The sequence below is a fragment of the Podarcis melisellensis genome (genome assembly GCF_964234715.1).
Source record: "Podarcis melisellensis genome assembly, chromosome: 6".
In the NCBI taxonomy this organism is placed as follows: domain Eukaryota; kingdom Metazoa; phylum Chordata; class Lepidosauria; order Squamata; family Lacertidae; genus Podarcis; species Podarcis melisellensis.
The window spans coordinates 74993738-75013683 of NC_138538.1; the positions used below are offsets into that span (position 1 = coordinate 74993738).

At 42.5% G+C, this 19946-nt stretch overlaps 2 protein-coding genes across 4 annotated transcripts in view; one reads left to right on the forward strand and one right to left on the reverse strand.

The window, feature by feature from the left end:
• The window catches only part of ABCA4 (ATP binding cassette subfamily A member 4), a 100555-nt gene extending 85399 nt beyond the window's left edge, over window positions 1-15156 (forward strand). The window contains exons 32-50 of the mRNA XM_081914071.1: window positions 634-728; window positions 1726-1758; window positions 2014-2119; window positions 2236-2310; window positions 3156-3325; window positions 4016-4193; window positions 5322-5437; window positions 6372-6519; window positions 7009-7132; window positions 7676-7805; window positions 7967-8087; window positions 9249-9311; window positions 9406-9512; window positions 10403-10544; window positions 11065-11199; window positions 11912-12015; window positions 12746-12838; window positions 12953-13202; window positions 14058-15156. Of these exons, the coding sequence (XP_081770197.1) occupies window positions 634-728; window positions 1726-1758; window positions 2014-2119; window positions 2236-2310; window positions 3156-3325; window positions 4016-4193; window positions 5322-5437; window positions 6372-6519; window positions 7009-7132; window positions 7676-7805; window positions 7967-8087; window positions 9249-9311; window positions 9406-9512; window positions 10403-10544; window positions 11065-11199; window positions 11912-12015; window positions 12746-12838; window positions 12953-13202; window positions 14058-14180 (2313 nt within the window). The 3' untranslated portion in view covers window positions 14181-15156. The remainder of the gene's footprint in view (window positions 1-633; window positions 729-1725; window positions 1759-2013; window positions 2120-2235; window positions 2311-3155; window positions 3326-4015; window positions 4194-5321; window positions 5438-6371; window positions 6520-7008; window positions 7133-7675; window positions 7806-7966; window positions 8088-9248; window positions 9312-9405; window positions 9513-10402; window positions 10545-11064; window positions 11200-11911; window positions 12016-12745; window positions 12839-12952; window positions 13203-14057) is intronic.
• Window positions 12234-19946, reverse strand: part of LOC309371514 (very-long-chain enoyl-CoA reductase-like) — a 32478-nt gene continuing 24765 nt past the window's right edge. The window contains exons 13-15 of one of the 3 annotated variants that reach the window (XR_014169124.1): window positions 17003-17112; window positions 16582-16604; window positions 12234-12340 (exon numbers count right to left, since the gene is read on the reverse strand). Coding sequence is in view for 2 of the 3 variants with exons in the window: in XM_081914289.1 (XP_081770415.1) it covers window positions 17044-17112 (69 nt within the window). In the remaining variant the exon portion in view is untranslated. Of the gene's footprint in view, window positions 12341-16581; window positions 16605-16624; window positions 17113-19946 lie in introns of those variants that run through there. The other 2 variants (XM_081914290.1, XM_081914289.1) reach the window with 2 other exon arrangements.

Here is a 19946-nt window from a genome sequence, read left to right on the forward strand (position 1 = left end):
TCATTATCTGCTTTTTTCCCCAGAAAACAGGGCTGCGCAGAAAAACAATTTCACAATGCTCTTCTTGAAATAGCTTGTTGGTCATATTTTGTTACTTTGAAAAAACCCTCATGCATAGTCTCATTTGTCTTCCAATGAAGGGTAGTGCTGCCACTCTGTGGTTAAATTCATATACTACGTGAATGGGTGGTTGTTTTTGCTAGCTGCCGAGTTGTTTCTTGTCTTTTAATTCCCCAAAGCTGTAATGACACTAGTTCGCAATCGAGAAGATTCATTGCTAGGGTTTTGAGTGTCATTTGCATACATTTTTAGGGTGAGGTTTATCAAAGCTTACAAATATTTTGGTGGTCTTCAGTGAAACTTGCCTGGCTTTTGATTGCAAATCACTGGTATTTTATGTGATCTGAAATCAAGATATAGAAAAAGACCATAAGTTCTTCTTGAAACTTCAAGTAGAGTCAGGGCAGTTCTATGGTTTCACAGTAGAGGAGCCATTTCTTACTGTAAATCAAAATTAGCAATCACTGCTGTGTGACTTCTTTCTGTGCCTGCCTCTCTGAACTGCCAAATTCTAACCATGAGGGATTTAACAGCTGTTTTCTTAATCCATTTGTCCTTTTCTTTGCCTTTTAGAGAGCTCAGCGTAGCACAGAAATTCTTCAGGATCTCACTCATCGAAATATTTCCGATTTCCTGGTGAAAACCTATCCCACCCTCATAAGAAGCAGGTTGGAAACTTTTTTTTACAAATCCACAGCAACTTGTATAGACTGAGGCTCTGAACAATTACCTTGAAATGGTTTGAATAGTTTTGAATACCCAGCCCACTGTTCAGTTCTCCATTCGTTAGGACACTGAATAAAATAACTGTGGTTTATAATATCAGCCCCAACTATCAATCAGTGGTCAGGGTTGATGGGAGTTGTAGTCCGACAATATTTGGAAGGCCACAGCTTAACCATCCCTGGTTTTGTGCAGAGCTAGATGTGCAAGCAGCAGACCCATTGCTTCCAATTAACTTTGCTGCTCCTAACTCTGCACAAGGTTGGGTTGTGGGGGCAAACTATATGTTATACACAAATATGTTTAATGAAGCCACAGCAGCTATGTTCTTGCTTTATATTAAAAGCAGCTTTGGTGTTGTGATGCTCTTGCCACTGTTCCTGTTCAGCATCACAGCTTTTCAAGCTTTGTTATGCAAACTTAAAGAGTTGGAAGGGAGCCAAGGGTCATCTAGACCAACCCCCTGCAATGCAGGAATCTCAGCTAAGTCATCCTTGACAGATGGCCATCCAACGTCTGCACAGAAAAAGCATAGAACAGGTGTACATGCATAGGCTATCTCTGGGCAATCCATCTGTACCTGAACAAGGTCAGATTAATGAGTGGTAGTCAGGAACAACAATAGAGGGTAAGATCACTCGCCATCCGAGTAAGGATTAGACATTCTTGTGAAGTCACACTCAGCAGCATCCAATGAAGTACTTCCACTTGCGCAATGGAACTTCTCCTCCTTCTCCTCCCTGCCCATGTCCTCCCCAAATCTGTGGGGAGATGAGGAGGGGGAATTCCATTGCAAAGCCAAATGTCCTTGTGCTTTGAAAATACTTTTATTGAAAACACTCTTATACAGCCCATTGTCCCCAGATATTTTATTCAGCAGTTCCCTGAATCTGAAAGAACCCGACTTTGTGTGGAATATAATATTTTCATTTTCTTTTGCAGTTTGAAGAGCAAATACTGGGTCAATGAGAAAAGGTAGGAAGGCACTGTAGGTTTTCTGTTGAATTTTGAAGCCTAAATACTTTGCTAAAGTGTAACAGATGGCATGATATGACTACCCTAGTTGTTATCTGGTTTATAATTATATTCCACACTCAACATGGAGTAATGTACTTCTTTTCTGTAAGAAAGACACGTTTATTCTTAAGCGAATGTTCAGTATATCAATCTATTCATAGAAAGATGGGTTCTCCATGACCAATTGATGGTCATGTCCTCTTTGTGTTTTAGATATGGAGGAATCTCCATTGGAGGAAAACTCCCAATACTGCATGTCACCGGAGAGCAGATTGTTGGTTTCCTGAGAGATCTTGGACAGATGATGAACATAACAGGGGTAAGCAAGGATTGTTCTGATTTTATGTAATCGTAAGCTCCCCCCACTCCATGTCTATAAGCATTAAAGTATGTTTACACTGCAGAAAAATTTAGCCCTTGCTTTCTGCTATTTAGGGTGAAGCAACAATGGCTGCCTCGAAAGAAATGGCAAATTTTCTTAAGTACATGGAAACTGAATACAATATTAAGGTATTTATTATATTTAAGACTAAACCGTTCAGTGTTTAGAAGCACTATATCAGGGATTGGGAACCTGTGTCCCTACCAATGCAATTCAACTCCCATCTTCCCTGACCACTGCTGCCTGTGGCTAATGGGAGTTGTAGACCCAGCATCTGGAGGGCCACAGGTTTCCCATCCCTGCCCTATGGGATCCTGCAAAACCTAGGGCTTATCAATACTTCCTCTTATCCCACTGCTTTCCCCTGGGGGGAAACTGCTCTTTAGTGCTCTGTTGGAGCAAATGGCAATTTGGGCTTCCTCCAGGTAGACATTTGCTCCAATTGAGCTCTAAAGAGTGAGATTTCCCTAGGAAAGGAGTGGTGCAAGTGGAAAACCACTCGAACCCATTGCTTTCTAGGCATGGGACAAGAGGAACCCATAGTCAAAAATAGATAAGTTTTCCCTTTCCTGGCATTTAACATTCACACCTAAGGGAACAGCGGCTTTGTTGTATCACCTTAACTGAGAAGGCTGGAAGGAAGGAAGGAAGGAAGGAAGGAAGGAAGGAAGGAAGGAAGGAAGGAAGGAAAAGAAAGAAAGAAAGAAAGAAAGAAAGAAAGAAAGAAAGAAAGAAAGAAAGAAAGAAAGAAACTCTATTTAAGATATGAAAAGGGGTTTTTATTTGCTTTTTAGAGGGAAAGGCAAACATGAAATTTTGGGACGAATGCCACCTGTTTCAAGACATATGAAGTACCACCCCAACAAAGTTCTGAGATCTTGACCCATTTCCACTTATATAGCCAGGTGGTGAAATAAAGAAGAGGCAGAACTTGCCTTGCTCAAGTTGCTAATGAGCTAACTTCCTCTGCCAGGTGTGGTTTAACAACAAAGGCTGGCATGCCATGGTCAGTTTTCTCAACGTAGCCAACAATGCAATCCTGAGAGCCAATCTGCAGACTGGCAAAGACCCCGAGGAATACGGCATAACTGCTATCAACCATCCACTGAACCTCACGAAGGAGCAGCTCTCTGAAGTCACTGTGTAAGCAAGAAAAGTTTGCTGTTATGTTTCCCTCCCTTCTTGCTAGCATGGGTGACTTGGAATGTGCCTGTATGAAAGATAAAAATATTTATGATACTTTCACTAAGTATAGTGCAGAAATCAAGCTACTCTTTAATTTAGTTAGAATCTGTCCTTTCATTTAGCAACAGGTTTAGGGTGAACAGAAGACAGAGGGTGCTTTCAGGTGGGAGTTTATTGTGGAATTGGTGCTGCTCATGTATGCAGGGGGGGTTTTCCCAGTATCATCAAATGCCAGCCCATATTTTTTTTTTACATTTAATCTATATTTACTCTTACTTATTTAAAAATATGTTTTTCACCTAGATTCACTGCTGGTGTGGCAACCCAATGGCACATTTTCCAGATTATTTCTGGGTGGGCAGGTTTGTCACATATGTAGTGACATTTCGATAGATGCTCTTGAACGCTATACCACTACTTCTGTTTGTTCAATGGCATGCATCCTAGCCATGTTGCTTCTGGCTGCTCAGATGATGTGAGGGGGCTCATATTCACCAACTGCCACATGCTTGGAGATGTAATCTTGTGAGATCTTGAGAGAACCTCAGAGACTGGGGTGACAGTACATACATGGAGGTGTTGGTTTTTTAAACAATAATAACACAACTCTTGATCATTAGCTGTCCCCGCCTACTTTTCTCCCTGCAGGCTGACCACTTCGGTAGATGCTGTTGTTGCCATCTGTGTGATCTTCGCCATGTCTTTCATCCCAGCAAGCTTTGTCTTGTACCTTATCCAAGAACGGATGACCAAAGCCAAGCACCTCCAGTTTGTCAGCGGTGTGAGGCCTTTTGTTTACTGGTTTACCAATTTCCTTTGGGACATTGTAAGTAGCCGATGGACATGATGTAAGAAAGTACAGAGGAGGCCCACAGCTCAGTGGTAGTGCATGCAAAATGTTGTAGGTTCAATCCCTGGCATCTCCAGATAGGGCTAAGATATACCTCTTTGAAATCCTGGAGACCTGCTGCCAGCCAGTGTAGACTGTACTGAGCTAGATGGAGCAATCGCCCGACTTGTTATAAGGCAGCTCCTTATATATATATATGTCACATATGTTGTTGAATGGACTCCAATGAGCCCAGTAAAATACTGTCATGCAGCCTTTCCGCAAAACCTTGTTGCAGCAGACACCCAGCTCTTTCTAATCAGATAAAATCAGCCCAATCCATGTCATATTATTTACCTTGAAGTGATAAATTAAATTTTCATTGTGATTTATGCAGTTGTCGGATGTTGAATCGTATCACTGATTGCCCCAGCAATGCCACAAGATCCTTTACTGTAGGTGCCGGAGCCCATTCTAGCACTTATCCATATAAAAATGTTTTGCCCATTATGGACAGTGCAGCTAACCCCCGCCCTGGGAGCCTTAAGCAAATTTTTTTCTGGGCCCCTAAGATGCTGCCAAGTTTGGTGGTGGTGGCAAAAAGGAGAAGAAATAAAAGCAGGCACAGCGCTGAAACAAATCGCCCTCTTCCTAATTCCTAAAGTCAGTCATTTGATAAGGAGGTGATAACTCAGCTGATCTGCACTGATCAGCTGGGAAGGGTGCCTGTGTGCATGTGAGAAGGAGTGTGGGGTTGCCACACCTCAAGGTTAGTCAAGGGTGAATGCAGCCCATCAGAGCAACAATGGTTAGCCAACCCTGATATGCACACACGTCTCTTCCTGCCACCTTCTTTTTAAAGAAGACCCAACAAAAATATTCCAAACTCAAGTTTATAATATAATATAAAATATAATATATAATATGCTGATTGATGATCTTTTCCAGCTAAGGCCTATATTTCTGGGCAGCTTTCCTGTTTCACCAGGAGAATAATATACACAGTAGAAAGCATCCTGGAAAATACTGGAAAAGCTGGTACAAAATTTGGGGATATGGCTCCAAACGATTTCCAGGTGTTTTGTTTGTTTGTAATGAGTTTTCATTTTCTTCCCCCCGTGCCAGGTCAATTATGCAGTGAGTGCTGGCTTGGTAGTGGGAATATTCATTGGTTTCAAAAAGAAAGCATACACGTCCCCAAGCAACCTTCCTGCACTTATCGCATTGCTGCTTCTATATGGGTAAGTAATTTCATTAATTCTTAACAAAGCCAGACACATTCAAAATATGGGTATCTGTTGTATTGAGTGGGTGCTTGTTTCATTTATTTAAATACCAGTTTATACTTTTCAGAAACGAAGTCTCAAAGCAGTTTACAACCTATATTAAAAGCAAGGTCAAATATAAAATACAGATTCAAAGTTGACCTTAAGGATAAAAATCACCTGAAAAAATGCAATAAAATTCCACAGAACAGCATTGTTAGTAACTAGAAATAACTGTGATAGTAACACAATATGTTATGTGGAAATTCTTTGTTAGGCGAGTGTTTGCATAAAAAATCAATGATTTCCAATGGAATAAGGAGTATTTTCCAATGTGTGAATAAGTGAATTTTTGCATATCAAGTGGGCAGATAGTGGGGGATCTGCATGTATATCCTTAGGTATCTTACACATCCAAGCCTTACTCTCAACCATACAGATAACTAATGCCAAACCAACAAACTATTAAAAGAGCAAATGTTGGATCTACAAAAATGCATAGCAGCATCTAGCATAATTTACAACTCTTTCGCCCGCTCTTGGACATGACAACACAGACTCTCACTCAGGCAACCAAAACACAATTCCAATTACCACCCAATAATACATCACTCACCAGGTATGCAGTACAGAATTAAAGGGGAAGTGCCTTCATAGGGATCCCAAAAGGTCTACATTGCACCAGCCTTCTTCTCTGAAGGCAAGTCAGTTAGCTACAGGTGTTAACACACTTGTTCTCTGGAATCAACTGCGTGGCAGGGCACCCAAGAAGAGGGTGGCCAAGAAATGACCTCTTCCCTTTCCCAGGACCTCTCACCACCAGCAAAATAAAAAAGCAGAGAAGGTCAGACATAGTTTGTTCACCAAGCAGATAATTTATTACCCCCCTTTTTGCTGTTTTTGCATGCAGATGGGCCATAATTCCTATGATGTACCCATTGTCCTGCTTCTTCAGCATCCCAAGCACTGCCTACGTTGCCTTGTCTTGCATTAACCTCTTCATTGGTATCAACAGTAGTGCCATTACATTTGTCCTGGAGCTCTTTGAGAACAACCCAGTGAGTGACTTTTCGTCATAGACATTATTGTGACAAGAGTACTGTACTTTTTAACCTATGATCCAGCAAGGGTATTTATGTGTGGATGTGTGCCAAGTCAGATATTGGTAGAAACAGTTGCTGAAACTGCCATGAACTTTCGCTATCTATGAGCCTCTCTGCTGTGGCCCGCGTAAGATGTTTAGAAGTTCTAAAGGGGGGTTGGCCAAAAACAGCATCCACTTTTATAGGTCCACTTTTCCTTTAATCCAGTAGCACTGGATAAAGGAGTGGGGGCATTCATCTGCCACCTAAATTTCCTGTTTGGTACATCCCAATTGCACATCCTCATTTACACGGCAATTACTGCATCCTATTTCCCTTGCTAATAAAAACTGGTAAGGTAAAGAATTGTGTAGCCTTTCATCCTAACTCCCAACATTTTCTTAAATTATAAAGGAACTCTTGAGTAAATCTGGATAGCATGTTGTGTATTTCTGTTTCTTGCAGGTTCTGCTGCAGTTCAATAAAACATTGAAAAATATCCTGTTAGTATTTCCTCATTTCTGCCTGGGTCGTGGACTCATTGACTTAGCCATGAACCAAGCTGTGACTGATGTATATGCTCGGTTTGGTAAGTACAGATGGAACGTGGAATTGTTCTGCTTTGCCCCATGCCCAAGTAAGCTTTTGAACACGGAGCTGGCCCTTTCAGAACTTAATATACACCCTGGAGGGGTAGAGAGGGTGCAGAACTTTGATCCAGTTCACATTTAAAGGGCATACCTAATTTTCACTTTCCGGAAGAAAATGCCAATTAAAACACAGACATACTTTGAAATTCCAAATTTAGTGAAAATAAAACAATGAGTTATATCATATATTAGCAAACTGCATACAAAATTGTGTTTGCATTTGGCCCTTCTAAAAATGATAGATTATTTTATTTCTCTATCTGAGGCAGCATAACTGAGGTGGGTTGGGGTTTTTTGGAAGGTACCAGCATAGCATATACATTAGGAGGAAACACCTAGAGAAACTGCAAAATAATTCATTGATAATGGTAAAATAAAGTCCGTCTTTGTATTTGAAAACAATTACTTCAGTGGCTGCCGATGAAGCACATTGTCTATTTTGGTAGTAATTCAGGTTGATTTTGGTTGGTTTCATCTCTAAGGGGAAGAACATGTCTTGAACCCGTTTCACTGGGATTTTGCTGGAAAAAACATGGTTGCCCTGGCGGTGCAGGGCGTCGTCTATTTTGTTCTGAATCTTCTGTCGCAACATAGTTTCTTCTCTACAGGATGGTATGTTGGAAAACTCTTGGCCTATAAAGGTCTCGTATGTATGAAATTAGTTTTAATGCATCTGCCTTCTAAAGTACTGTTCTGAGTGTGGGATGTGTGTTTCAATATGTATATGAAGGCTGCTCTTCACACCTGGAACTTGTTCTGTCTGGCTTCTTCAGGTTTGCCCAAAACACGATGGTGCCCGTTATGGATGAAGATGAGGATGTTGCAGAGGAAAGGCAACGAATCTTGAATGGAGGCAGCAGAATGGATATTTTGAAATTACAAGAACTGACCAAGGTAATCTTCTTCCAGGCAGCGTGTCAAAAAGTGTTTTTGCTTTACTTTTATCTTGGAAATGGAAGACAGTATGCCCAGCATGAAACCTCTGTTTGGGGCTGAGGCATCCTGGACCCTTATTTCCTTGACTTTTGATCATCAGTCTAAAGCTGCTTGCATCCCTTGGACCATCTGGAATGTATCGTTTTCCTTCCTGTTACTCCATTGTTGAAGATCTAACACATAACTGTAAAGCATCATTCTACTGGCTTTCTGTTGACACTACCTCTGAATCACTCCTTGCAACTTCCATTTACTGTACTTCATTATGAAAAATATGAAGAATACAGTGGTGCCCCGCAAGACGAATGCCTCGCAAGACGAAAAACCCGCAAGACGAAAGGGTTTTTCGGTTTTTGCGACGCTTCGCTAGACGATTTTCCCTAGGGGCTTGCTTCGCAAGACGAAAGCCCATAGGGAAATCTCCGGGGACCTCTTTTAAATGCTGGCGGTGGGGAGCAAAGCCTTCCCCCCCCCTCCGGACTTCAGAAGAGGTCCAGGAAGGCCGGCGGGGGCGAAAGGCTTTGCTCCCCACCGCCAGCATTTTAAAAGCGGTCCGGGATAGCAGGGAAGCGCTTCCCGCTATCCCGGACGGCTTTTGAAGGCAGGCGGGGGGAGCAAAGACTTTTGCCCCCCGCCTGCCTTCAGAAGAGTTCCAGGACCTCTTCTGAAGGCGGGCAGGGGGCAAAAGTCTTTGCTCCCCCCTGCCTGCCTAACCGGGAGAGCGGAAAAGGCAGCGCTGCCTTCCCGCTCTCCCGGAAAGGCAGGCAGGGGGGAGCAAAGACTTTTGCCCCCCGCCAGCCTTCAGAAGAGGTCCAGGCACCACTGTATTCTAAATGTGCAAACAAAAAGTCGATGCTTGCATTAAAAAAAATTCTTGATAACTTACTCACCTTGACATACTCATCAGTAAGATTGTTAAATTGTTAGAGACCATATGTATGCTTTTAGAAGTTTTTACCTAGACCTCTCTTATTTAACTTTGCTGATGGTATGCTAATTTTCATTATGTTGTACCCTCTTGTCCCTGTAAGCGGTAGATGCCAGGTTCCAAAATATTCCTTTATCTGTAGATTTCATAGAAGAGATTATTATTTTAAAAAATTCCTCCTCTTATTCTAGATTTATGCAGGTAGACACATACCAGCAGTGGACAGACTCTGTGTTGGCATTCGTCCCGGAGAGGTGGGTTGTGAAACAACTTTGTAAAGCCTTTTGAAGTGATTCACTTTTACAACCTTCTGGAATTAACAAAGTGTGTGATTACTTTAAAATCCAGTGCTTCGGTCTCTTGGGCGTGAATGGAGCTGGCAAGACAACAACATTCAAAATGCTGACTGGAGACACTCAAGTAACATCTGGAGATGCTGTAGTTGCCGGTCACAGGTATGTCGTGAAAAATGCCAAAAGGGGACAGCCCAGCCCAGTGAACAATGAAATTACCCGTATTTTTCGCACCATAGGATGCACTTTTTCCCTCCTAAAAAGCAAGGGAAAATGTGTGTGTGTCCTATGGAGCGAATGCAGGGGGGAGGCAGGCGGGAAAAGCCCCCAAGAGCCGCACATAAGCTCCGTGCGCTCTTGCGGGCTTTTCCACAGGAGGGAGAAGGGACTGACTGGCTACATCAGTCCCTTCTCCCACCTCCCAGAAAAGCCAGGAGAAGCCGCAATCTCTTTAAAGGGGTTGTGCGGCTTCTGTGGGCTTTTGCGAGAGGTGAGGGAATCCCCCCACCTCCCAGGAAAGCCCTGCGCAACCCCTCCGGCAGGGAGAGGTTGTGCGCAGCCTGTACGCTGCTCTTTGGGGCTGGGGGGGAGATTTTTTTTCTTGATCCCCCCCTAAAAACTGGGTGTGCCCTATGGTCCGGTGCGCCCTTTGGTACAAAAAATACGGTATTTATTTAGGAAAATTTACATGCTGCTTGATTGTAGGAATAAAAACACCCTGTAACTTGAGTAACTGTCATTGCACTGCCAGTTAGCAATATTTCCCTGTTCTATGGCTGAGGGCAGGAGAAAAAGTCACACATACACACACGTGTTATGTTTTTGGTGGCTGGAGAGGGAAGTAGGCTCACCCAACACCTCCAGCTCCTACAAGATGCACGTGGCCTGAGGTGAGCTTGTTTTGATTTCTTTCCCCTATCCCACATGGCAGGAATGGAATAAAATTGGTGATATTGTAAATAAGCTCACTGTTAGCATGCATTTCTTCTTAACTACATGGTAACTCCTGTTCTGTGCAATTTACCTTATAACGGTGGGATTTTTTCCTTCAGCATATTGACTCACATATTTGATGTTCATCAAAACATGGGCTACTGCCCACAGTTCGATGCGATTGATGACCTGCTCACGGGGAGAGAGCACTTGCGTCTTTATGCCAATCTGCGTGGTGTCCCAGCAGCAGAAGTTGAGAAGGTAAGGACAAATTCTTCCTCAATGTTCATTTTTTTAAAAAAGTATGATGCTTAACCGCCCCCCCCAAAAAAATCCCATGATTGCTAATCAGTCAAGAGTTGTTTATATATTATTTGAATTTCATCCCAAGATATCCAGGCCCAAAAGGGATTTACGTATGATGTTAGATCCCTGGGCGGCTCTTTGATGTCCATGCACATTCTTATATATGTTGCGGTACAGATATGCTTTCACCCCGGTGAAAGTTGCAGGTAGCCAGTCTGGCTAGTCATGCCACCTTGCTGCTGTTGTTTCCATGTGCCAACCTTGCACCTGGTAAAATAATTCTGCAAATCCATCCTGCCAATCTGCAGAGTTTTCTTGCGTTACCAATGCATAATAAGAGTTCTGTGTGGATTCTGGAGAATTAACCCAATAACTGCATTCCTTAATAGACTCTGCTCCCATCATGGACTGGATTGAGCCTATTGTGTTTTAAGTAACTACCAGTCCTTTGACCTCCTTTATCCCTTCTTCACAGGTTGCAGAGTGGGGAATTCAGAAGCTTGGTCTCCTGATGTATGCAGATCAGTTGGCAGGCACATACAGCGGTGGGAACAAGCGCAAGCTCTCTACTGCCATTGCGCTGATAGGCTGCCCTCCTTTAGTCCTGCTGGTAAGTCATTTTGCAGCAAGTAGGCCCGGTAAAAAGTAGCCTCTTTAGGTGAAGTCTTTGCTCCCCCCCCCCCCGCCTGCCTTCAAAAGCCGTCCGGGGGCTTTTAAATCGCCCCGGACAGTCCCGGGGCGATTTAAAAGCCCCCGGTTAGGCAGGCAGGGGGGACAAAGACTTTTGCCCCCCGCCAGCCTTCAGAAGAGGTCGGGGGGCAGACTGTCCCCGGACCTGGTCTGAAGGCGGTTTCCATAGGAACGCATTAATTGATTTTTAATGCATTCCTATGGGAAACCGTGCTTCGCAAGACGAAAAACTCGCAAGACGAAAAGACTTGCGGAACAAATTAATTTCGTCTTGCGAGGCACCACTGTATACCCTCTTCAAATGGTGTTTCTGATATTCTCAGAAGGTTAAGTGGCACTTTCCCCCAAAATTAAATTTGGGGGCATGTCCTAACACCTGAAAAAGTGTATTTTTTAGAATGTGTGAGAGTAAGAATACAAAAATGCAAACCTGAGCCTTGCAGGAGTATGAAAAATAAAATCAAAAGGTATATCTGTCCTTCCCTCACTGAGCTCCAAATAGCACTAACAAAGCTCCTGTTCCAGGCTGGCTGGAGCCCTTAGCAGGAAATGATGTTGGGTTATGTATAGGGCATATGAAGCAATATTTTGCTGAGGGTACCCACATCATTATTATCATCCACATCTCACAGGATGAGCCAACTACAGGAATGGACCCTCAGTCCCGACGCTTCTTATGGAACTCAATTGTCAGTGTGATCAGAGACGGAAGAGCTGTGGTCCTTACATCACACAGGTAATACAAACCTCCCCATGTAAAATCAGTATGGGAATCTAACACCTTTTAAAAAAAAATATTTGCCACTGTTGTAAACCTTCAGAGAAAGCATATGATACAGTACTCATAGCAATGTACTACTTCAGTTTGCAGGTGGAAATCTACCATTTCCCCTATTATAGAAAAAGACCACACATTTGGAAAGTTAAAAATGGTTTACTTACATACTCGTGCTTTTCCATACAGCAGTCAGAAAATGCAGGTAGCAGTCTAAGCTTGGAGCAACCTCTTTTCAGACCTCTTTACATACTGGAGTTCACGTGGCAGACTGAGGGAAGCAAGACTTTCCTCCCAAGTGGACAGAGCAACTTAGCTAAGCCTGGCAGGACAGCTTACTATGGCATTAACCTCTTCGTGAATTAATTAGACTTAAGCGTGTTTGTTATACAGGCACTCCCCATTAGCATGGGGGTTGTGTTCCAAGGCACCGTGCATGTCAGTCAGCCCCCTTGCGGTGCTGAAACCAGCACATGTGCCATGAACATGCACGAATGGGGAGTTGCCTGTATGAGGCTGGTTATCTCACAAATGTTAGGGGCTCTCTCTAGACCACTATCAGCAGCAAGCCTGCAATAATGGCTGAGCAACCTGACAAAGTTACAATGCAATGGAGCATTTACTGGCTGGGGTCAATATGAGTAAGTGGGACTACAGGCCTTTTTTACATCACGCTTTCTCTCTTTACAAGCATGGAAGAATGTGAGGCGCTCTGCACACGTCTAGCCATCATGGTTAAGGGAACCTTCAAATGCCTGGGCACCATCCAGCATCTCAAGTACAAGTAAGCTGATGATTCATTTCTTAGGTTTATTGATTGATTTAGTGTAGTTGATGGATGAATATTATTTACTGGGGTAGTAAATGCATCACTTCATATACCATGGGTATTTCACAGATACGGAGATGGCTACATTATCAGCATGAAAATAAAGGCCTCTAAACCCGGACTGCCTCCAGACCTGAGCCTAGCTGAACACTTCATAGAAGTGAACTTCCCTGGCAGCATACAAAGGGAAAAGCACCATAACATGCTCCAGTACCAGATATGCGCCTACTCGCTGGCCAAGATCTTCCGGCTGATTCTCTCTAACAAGGACAACCTGAATATTGAAGAATACTCTGTCACACAAACCACCCTGGATCAGGTAAGAAAAAAAAGTGCTAAAAATGGGGGGGGGACCTAACTCAACAAATGCAAGCCCTCCGCTACTTGCTGTGTGCTGTGTGCTTCCAGATTCCATTCATCTGAAAATAGAGAGTGGCATTAAGTGAGGAAAGTGTTGATTTAAAGAGGAGAGAATGGTGGTCAGTCATTTTCAGTAGAACCATGTTTTGCAGACCAATTATACTTATTAAGGTGATGCACTTGTCATAAGAATGGCCTTTGCTTCACAAGACATGGCTCTGCCTTTGCAGAACAAAAAGATGCATTTATTTCTCACAAAAACCCTTACATGTATTTAATGTGTGCTTTTTGAAAGTCCTTGTTAGTAAGAAGCAGGCTTATTTCTGCACATGTTGTATGAGAATTGCCTTGTCAATCACGCCACGTCTCGTGACTTCTACCAGGTCAGCCTGTGCACGAGTCTAATTGGAGGAGGAGAGCTTATTTCCCTGATGTTTCACTCCAGCTCTAAAGCAACATCTGGTTGGCCTGTTTTTCAATGGCAAGGCCAATTCTTGTGTTGCCATGTTCCTAACTTTGTTTGGGGATGCACACAAAGAAGGGCCTCAGATGGTGATTGTAGTTCATGTGGGATAGACAGGTCTTTGGGTCGTGACCTTAGAGGTACTGGGCTTAGCCACCAGTCCTGATCTAGCAAACTGGATGCATGAGATGAACATCTGGCAGGGAGGGGAACATGGAGAGATCTTTCCAAGGTCAACACTGGAGTCGTGAATCACCTCTGTTCTTGATATTGTCATGGACATTCTGGATTTCCCTACTTCCTTCTAGCAAGTGCAGTTCTGATTATGCATTTCCCGGTTTCCTTCCACAGGTTTTTGTCAACTTTGCTAAACAACAGATGGAGGATGAGGAAATTCATCTCCACCCTCGTGCAGCGGGAGCTAGTAGAGAGGTGAGGGTGACCCCTGCTTTCTATCGGAAGACAACTGCATAGAGAAGTTCTGCCACAGGTGAAGCAAATTCCCCAAGCAGAGCGCTACAAATCCTGAATAAGCTTCTCACCAGCACAGGTTTTAGCCCCCTTTCAGTGGTTTCCCTGCATCTTTGGAACTCGCCCACAAAGGAAGTATGTATGAATGGATCCATCTTCGTTAAGCTTTTACAGAACAAAAAAAACCAGCTTTGCTTTTCAGTCTTTGTTTTGCTGGGCTTTTAAAGCAGTTTTTAGTATTATAACTGGGTTGTTTTGAATGTATTTTAAGCATTTTTTAAATATTGTGTTAACATTTGACAGCTGCCTGTGGAGGGCTCTGCCCTGTGAAGCTGCATGTGCATTTCTTAAATTTTTTTTTTAGCAAAGTAGAATGTAATATTAGGAACTTTAGCTTGGCACAGTGATGGGATCAAATGAGTAGATACCAAGTTTAGTCAAAATCAATTTTGTGTTCATAAATTTTTTTCTAAGGATGCATGTGCTTTGTCTCCTAGTTTCATTCTGAACCAAAAAGAGAAACAAGCACACATGTTTATTTAAGTCTCTATTGTTCTGTGGCATTAATGCTCTGGGTCAAATCTAGACTTGGCAGCAATCAAGCACATGATGGGCTGTCACTGCCAGCAACAGAATCACAAAATTTTATGGATGAACAGGAAATATTTGGTCTCTCACAGCCTTCTTTACATTAGTGACTCACTTTTTCCTAGATTAGTTTTAAGTTGGAATATTCCCCTCAGCTGTTGACAGTTCTTTTTCAACTCTTGATACTACTTAACTCCTACTTAAAACCTAATTAAAAGGTACAATGGAGGAGTTCACAGTTGTGCCATTTTTTCCCACCATGAAAATCTTAACAGGTGGAGATTTGGATTTAGCCCAACCATAGCTTGTAGTTATGCAGCTCTTAGTGAAGTCAACAGGAAATCACCTAGAAGAGGTTCCCCCAAGGTGCTATTGATTCTGACATCTTTTTTTTAAAAGGATTTATGTCTTAGGAGTATTGCATTAGCTGAGGTTCGATTCAAGCTGCTCTAATCTCAAGATCAATAACCTTTTAGTATTGTTTTCTATGTTTCAGTGCTATATGCTATAACCACTGTGGGGCTCTGTTGAAGGTAAAAAAAATAAATAGCTTTCTGTTTAATTAAGTTATGGTCTTGGAGAGTAGCTGCCAGGAAATGGCTCCTTGCATGGGTTTTGGGTGTTTTTTGGGGGTGGAGCTCTTTCAACCACACAGACATCACACACCTTTTTGAGTGACTACACTGGGTGTTTAAAAACCTAACCATCCCAATGAGAAGTAACTTACACAACTAGGGCTGAGCGATGTTAGATTTTCAACATCACAATGTATCACCAGCCAAACATTGTGACTTGGTGATGTACTGCGATGCTGAAACAAGCTGCATTGGCCCCAGCCCACGAGGTGCTGGGTGAAACTTTCACCCTAGTGTCTCGCCGGGCTGGGGCCAATGCAACTGGCTGCTGCCCACTGCTTAGCTGGGGGGTGGAAAGCCCCCCCCCCCAGCTGAGAAAGCTCAATGTCTCTGTTGCGAGGCAGGCAGCTATGTGCCCCTGAACAGAGAAGTTTAAAGGAGTCTGCTTGGCTGAGGCAAGGGCAGCTGCATGCTCCTCAGCTGAGCCAGTTTCAAGAAGCCGAGAGAAGAACAAGCTGTATTGGTGCCTTGCTGATGGCACTTGTTTCTCCCTCTGCAGTGGTATCACTGGTGAAACCACCACTGCTCCAGAGTCCCTCTCCCCCCATCATGTTTCTCCCTTGGCACACTGGGCGTTGGTAGCAGAGGGACTCTGGAGCGGAGGCGATTTCACCAGTGATACACCGCTGAGTGAAACCGCCATTCCATTCTACCCCTCATACCAGTCCTGGGCAATATATTGATAGATACACGACTGCCACTCCCAGCAATAACTACACCACAGATGGGTGACTTAAGAGGCAAAGATCTAAAAGCGCTCTCCAAATATTGGAAGGGCTAGCATGAAGAGGAGACTGAAGAGCTGCTCTGATGGCAGGACTAGGGAGTATGTTTCAGTTGAATATTAGGCGATACATAAAATTAAGTGCAGTTCAACCATGGAATTAGTTGCAGAGGATGGACTGCTATCTGTTGGGAAGGTCTAGCTCAGGATTTCCTCTACTGAACATTAAGACGGACAATGCTTTAATTCCAACATAGCTTTGAAGAAAGAAACAAACTTGAAGCAGATCCTGAAAGTCATTAAATGTGATTTGCATTTCTCAGATGTAATTTGCTGTATAACAAACATTTACATATTGTCTGTGTGAAAAGAAACAAGAGGTTTTTTATCTTATCATGGATGCATTTTTTTAACTTGAAAAAGATTGGGTATTAAAGAAATATAAAACTTCACTCACCAGTCGCAATGTGTCTTCTATTGCTATAATTAATTGGACAGAATTCAAAATATAAGTTTGAATTTATTGCATATTCTCTTTACAAATTGTTGCAAAAATTTATGTACATTTCTAGAGGAATAAACTTCATCAAGAAACAGTCAGAGTCCCTTTGCTGATAGTCTTAAAATTAAGTTCTTAAAACTTTGTAACATAATGTCTTATTCATTTACTGATTTGATTTGCACGGAGCCTTCTTAAAATGCATTGAACACAAAATAAGGAAAAATATTTTCCACATTTCCTTGTATTTTGGATTATATGAAGAGTAACTAGAGGACCACACCTCCACACCTTTCCTTTTGGCAATATGGGACCACTGGTTAGGCTATGACCCTTTGACAAAGGCAGGGATGGAGATTTAGGAAGTTTTCGTTCCTACCTTTGATGAAGATAGTCACAGTTTCCTTGGGCTCCCATGATTTAACTCCTTTTTTCCTCTTGACACTTTCTTCCTTTTCTCTTCTGATTTACTTTATTCTTCATCTGCTTTCAAATTTAAAACAACTTTTTAAAAATAGCTTTTCCCTTTCCTGCTACCTTTTGTACCCCCACTGACTTTCTCTGGAGCCACCAGTAAAGAGCTACCACTCTGCACGCTATCATTCAAGGTCTTATTCCTTGTGGCCATCACATCTGCCTGCAGAGTATCTGAACTTAACACCCTATGGTGGTCCAACGCCCCTGCATATTCCACAAAGACAAAGGCATCCTCCATTCTGATCCTGCCTAATGTCCTTTCCAAACTCCACCTACAGCTGGAACTGATACTACGTAGATTTCCCCCCAATCCATACCACCCTCTTGAAAAGGCCTGGCATTCCTTTGACCAAAGCTTTCCAAACTTTTCACGTTGGTGACACACTTTTTAGATATGCATCATTTCACGATATAGTAATTCAGTTTTACTAGCAAATCGGCAGGCCATCTGCTCCCTTTCCAGCAACACACAGTTTGGAAAGCTCTGCCTTAAGATGTAGGCAGGGTACCTAAGGTCTATATAACCCATACCAAGTGCTTTGGCAATCATTCCACCATTCTATGTAAGGTAGAAAAGTCACCCCAAACACACGATCCTGATGGATTTGCACCTGCATTACCACAGCATATGAGGCACAAAGGCTATCTGTCCCTGCCAAACCGACAGCACATTCCTCTGGGGCAGCAGACGTCCTGGTGGCATCCTTCACAAATGCCTCTCTACTGAAAATCGGCAGGGCAGCCACCTGAGCATCTCCCAGTACCCTTGCCATACACTAAGACAAGACACCTGGTTGTCAGCTGACACCACCATTGGCCAAAGGGTCCTTCAACAGGCCTCCTCACGGTGTTTTCTTTGCAGTGGTACCCACCCTAGTTAGGAGAGCTTTGGTATGTCCCAACCAGTGGTGTCATGCTGGCAAAAGGAAATAGTACGATTGGTACATACCTGAACGGTAGATTTGTGTTGCCAGCGTGAGACCATTGGGGCCCCACCTTATTATGGCCTGCAACACTGTTTAATAGTTCAGACAGTTAGGAAAAGTTCTTGTTCCATATGAATTTGGCTTTATTACTGTATGTTATTTGCTTATTAACTGATGAGACTCCATGGACTACTTGTGCTTAGTGAGTCTGCAATGCTGAGGACAAAGGAGCCATCTATTTCCTAAATTTTCACTCCTTCCTTCATCAAAGGGGCAAAGCCATAGCCCAACCAGTGGTCCTGTGCTGGCAACACAAATCTACTCTTCAGGTTAAGTACCAATTGTTCTACTTACATTTGCAAGTACATGGGCAACCCACTCCTATGCATGTCTACTTAGAAGGAAGCATCCCTGAGCCTACTCTGATAATAACAATGGGGGCAAATTCAATTCACTTTGCATTTAAAGCCAAATTTACGCTTTCCAAAACTATGAGAACCAGAACATAGCCACCCTTAGAAATTCACACTTATCCAAATTTTGTGATGCAATTCTCCAACCAACGTTTACAAAAATGCATATAGTAGTTAAAAGTGTGCATAAAAATGAATATTAGTGAAAATAACATTAAAAATGCATTATATTAAGGAGACATTGCTTGCAAAAATGTGTGCATTAGTCAAAACGGCATACAAAAATGTGTTTTCTAGCAGAAATTCATATTAAAATGCTGAAGGATATTTTCTAACAGAAAATTTACAAAATGCTGCATAAATGTGGGGGGCCGAATTTAAGACTACAATCATGAGAAACTGAGAGAACCAAGACTGATTTGCTATCCCTACTCTCAAGTAAGCATGCACCAGGGTATAGCATGAAGTGTTTTCCAGGAATGAGAAATGCAAGTAGAACGATCACATGATAGCCTTGTTGGTATTGCATCACTTCAGACTGCAGGGCGGTGAATGTTTGAATGCTTCTTCCATTTAACAGGACACCCTGAATGTAATAATTTAAAATATTTCTGGACCACTTTTAAGGTTAAAACCCTGTCAAGTCAACTTACTAAATAATACCAATACAAAAATAACCACAATTAATAAATAAAAAACAGCTGATCCAAAACATAGCATCAAGTCCCAAAATATTAAAATCTAATACAAAATACAACTATCAGCCATCCATTAAGACAACAAGAGCATGCTAAATAGGGCAAAAGACACACAAGAACCCTTTTTCCTTCATGTTCAAGTTTTATATAAATCTGGGAGTTTCTTGTAATGGAAACATTCAAATAGGCAACTCTCACCTTGCAGTCTGAAATGGTTCATTCCCAACAGGTCTGTTTCAAATGATTATTCTGAACATATAAACTATGTTGTTCTCATTCCCAATGCACTCTCTCACACTCTCTCTCTCTCTCTCTCTCTCTCTCTCTCTGTGTGTGTGTGTGTGTGTGTGTACCACTTTCATTCACATTGTAAAAGTATTTCCCACAGCAAATGCTTGATTTGAAGCTGCCCACAGCGCTTTCTATGCCTCAGCTTTGAAGCACAATTCGTCCAGACTGGGCAGTTCCAGGCTGTTGCTATTTCAGGTTGAATTCAATCACATACTGTACTGGGGAAATCAGGTTGCACAATTAGAGCGGATTTGGAGCTCTTTCACAACAACCCCACTTTCTCCCAAAGTCAGACTTTTTTTGCAATAAGGAAAGTGAAGGGAAACACACCAGAAAGAGTGGGAAAACAATAATAATTGCTTTGATGCAACATCATCTAACCTCCCTGGAAACAAATCAGGATGAACGCTCAATAAACATATCATCCAGAACTGCCCTCCCTCAAAACTTATCTGTTTGTGGAATTCCAGACTGTTTCACACCCAATTCTCATGCTTCCTTTTTGCCACAGTTCCCGG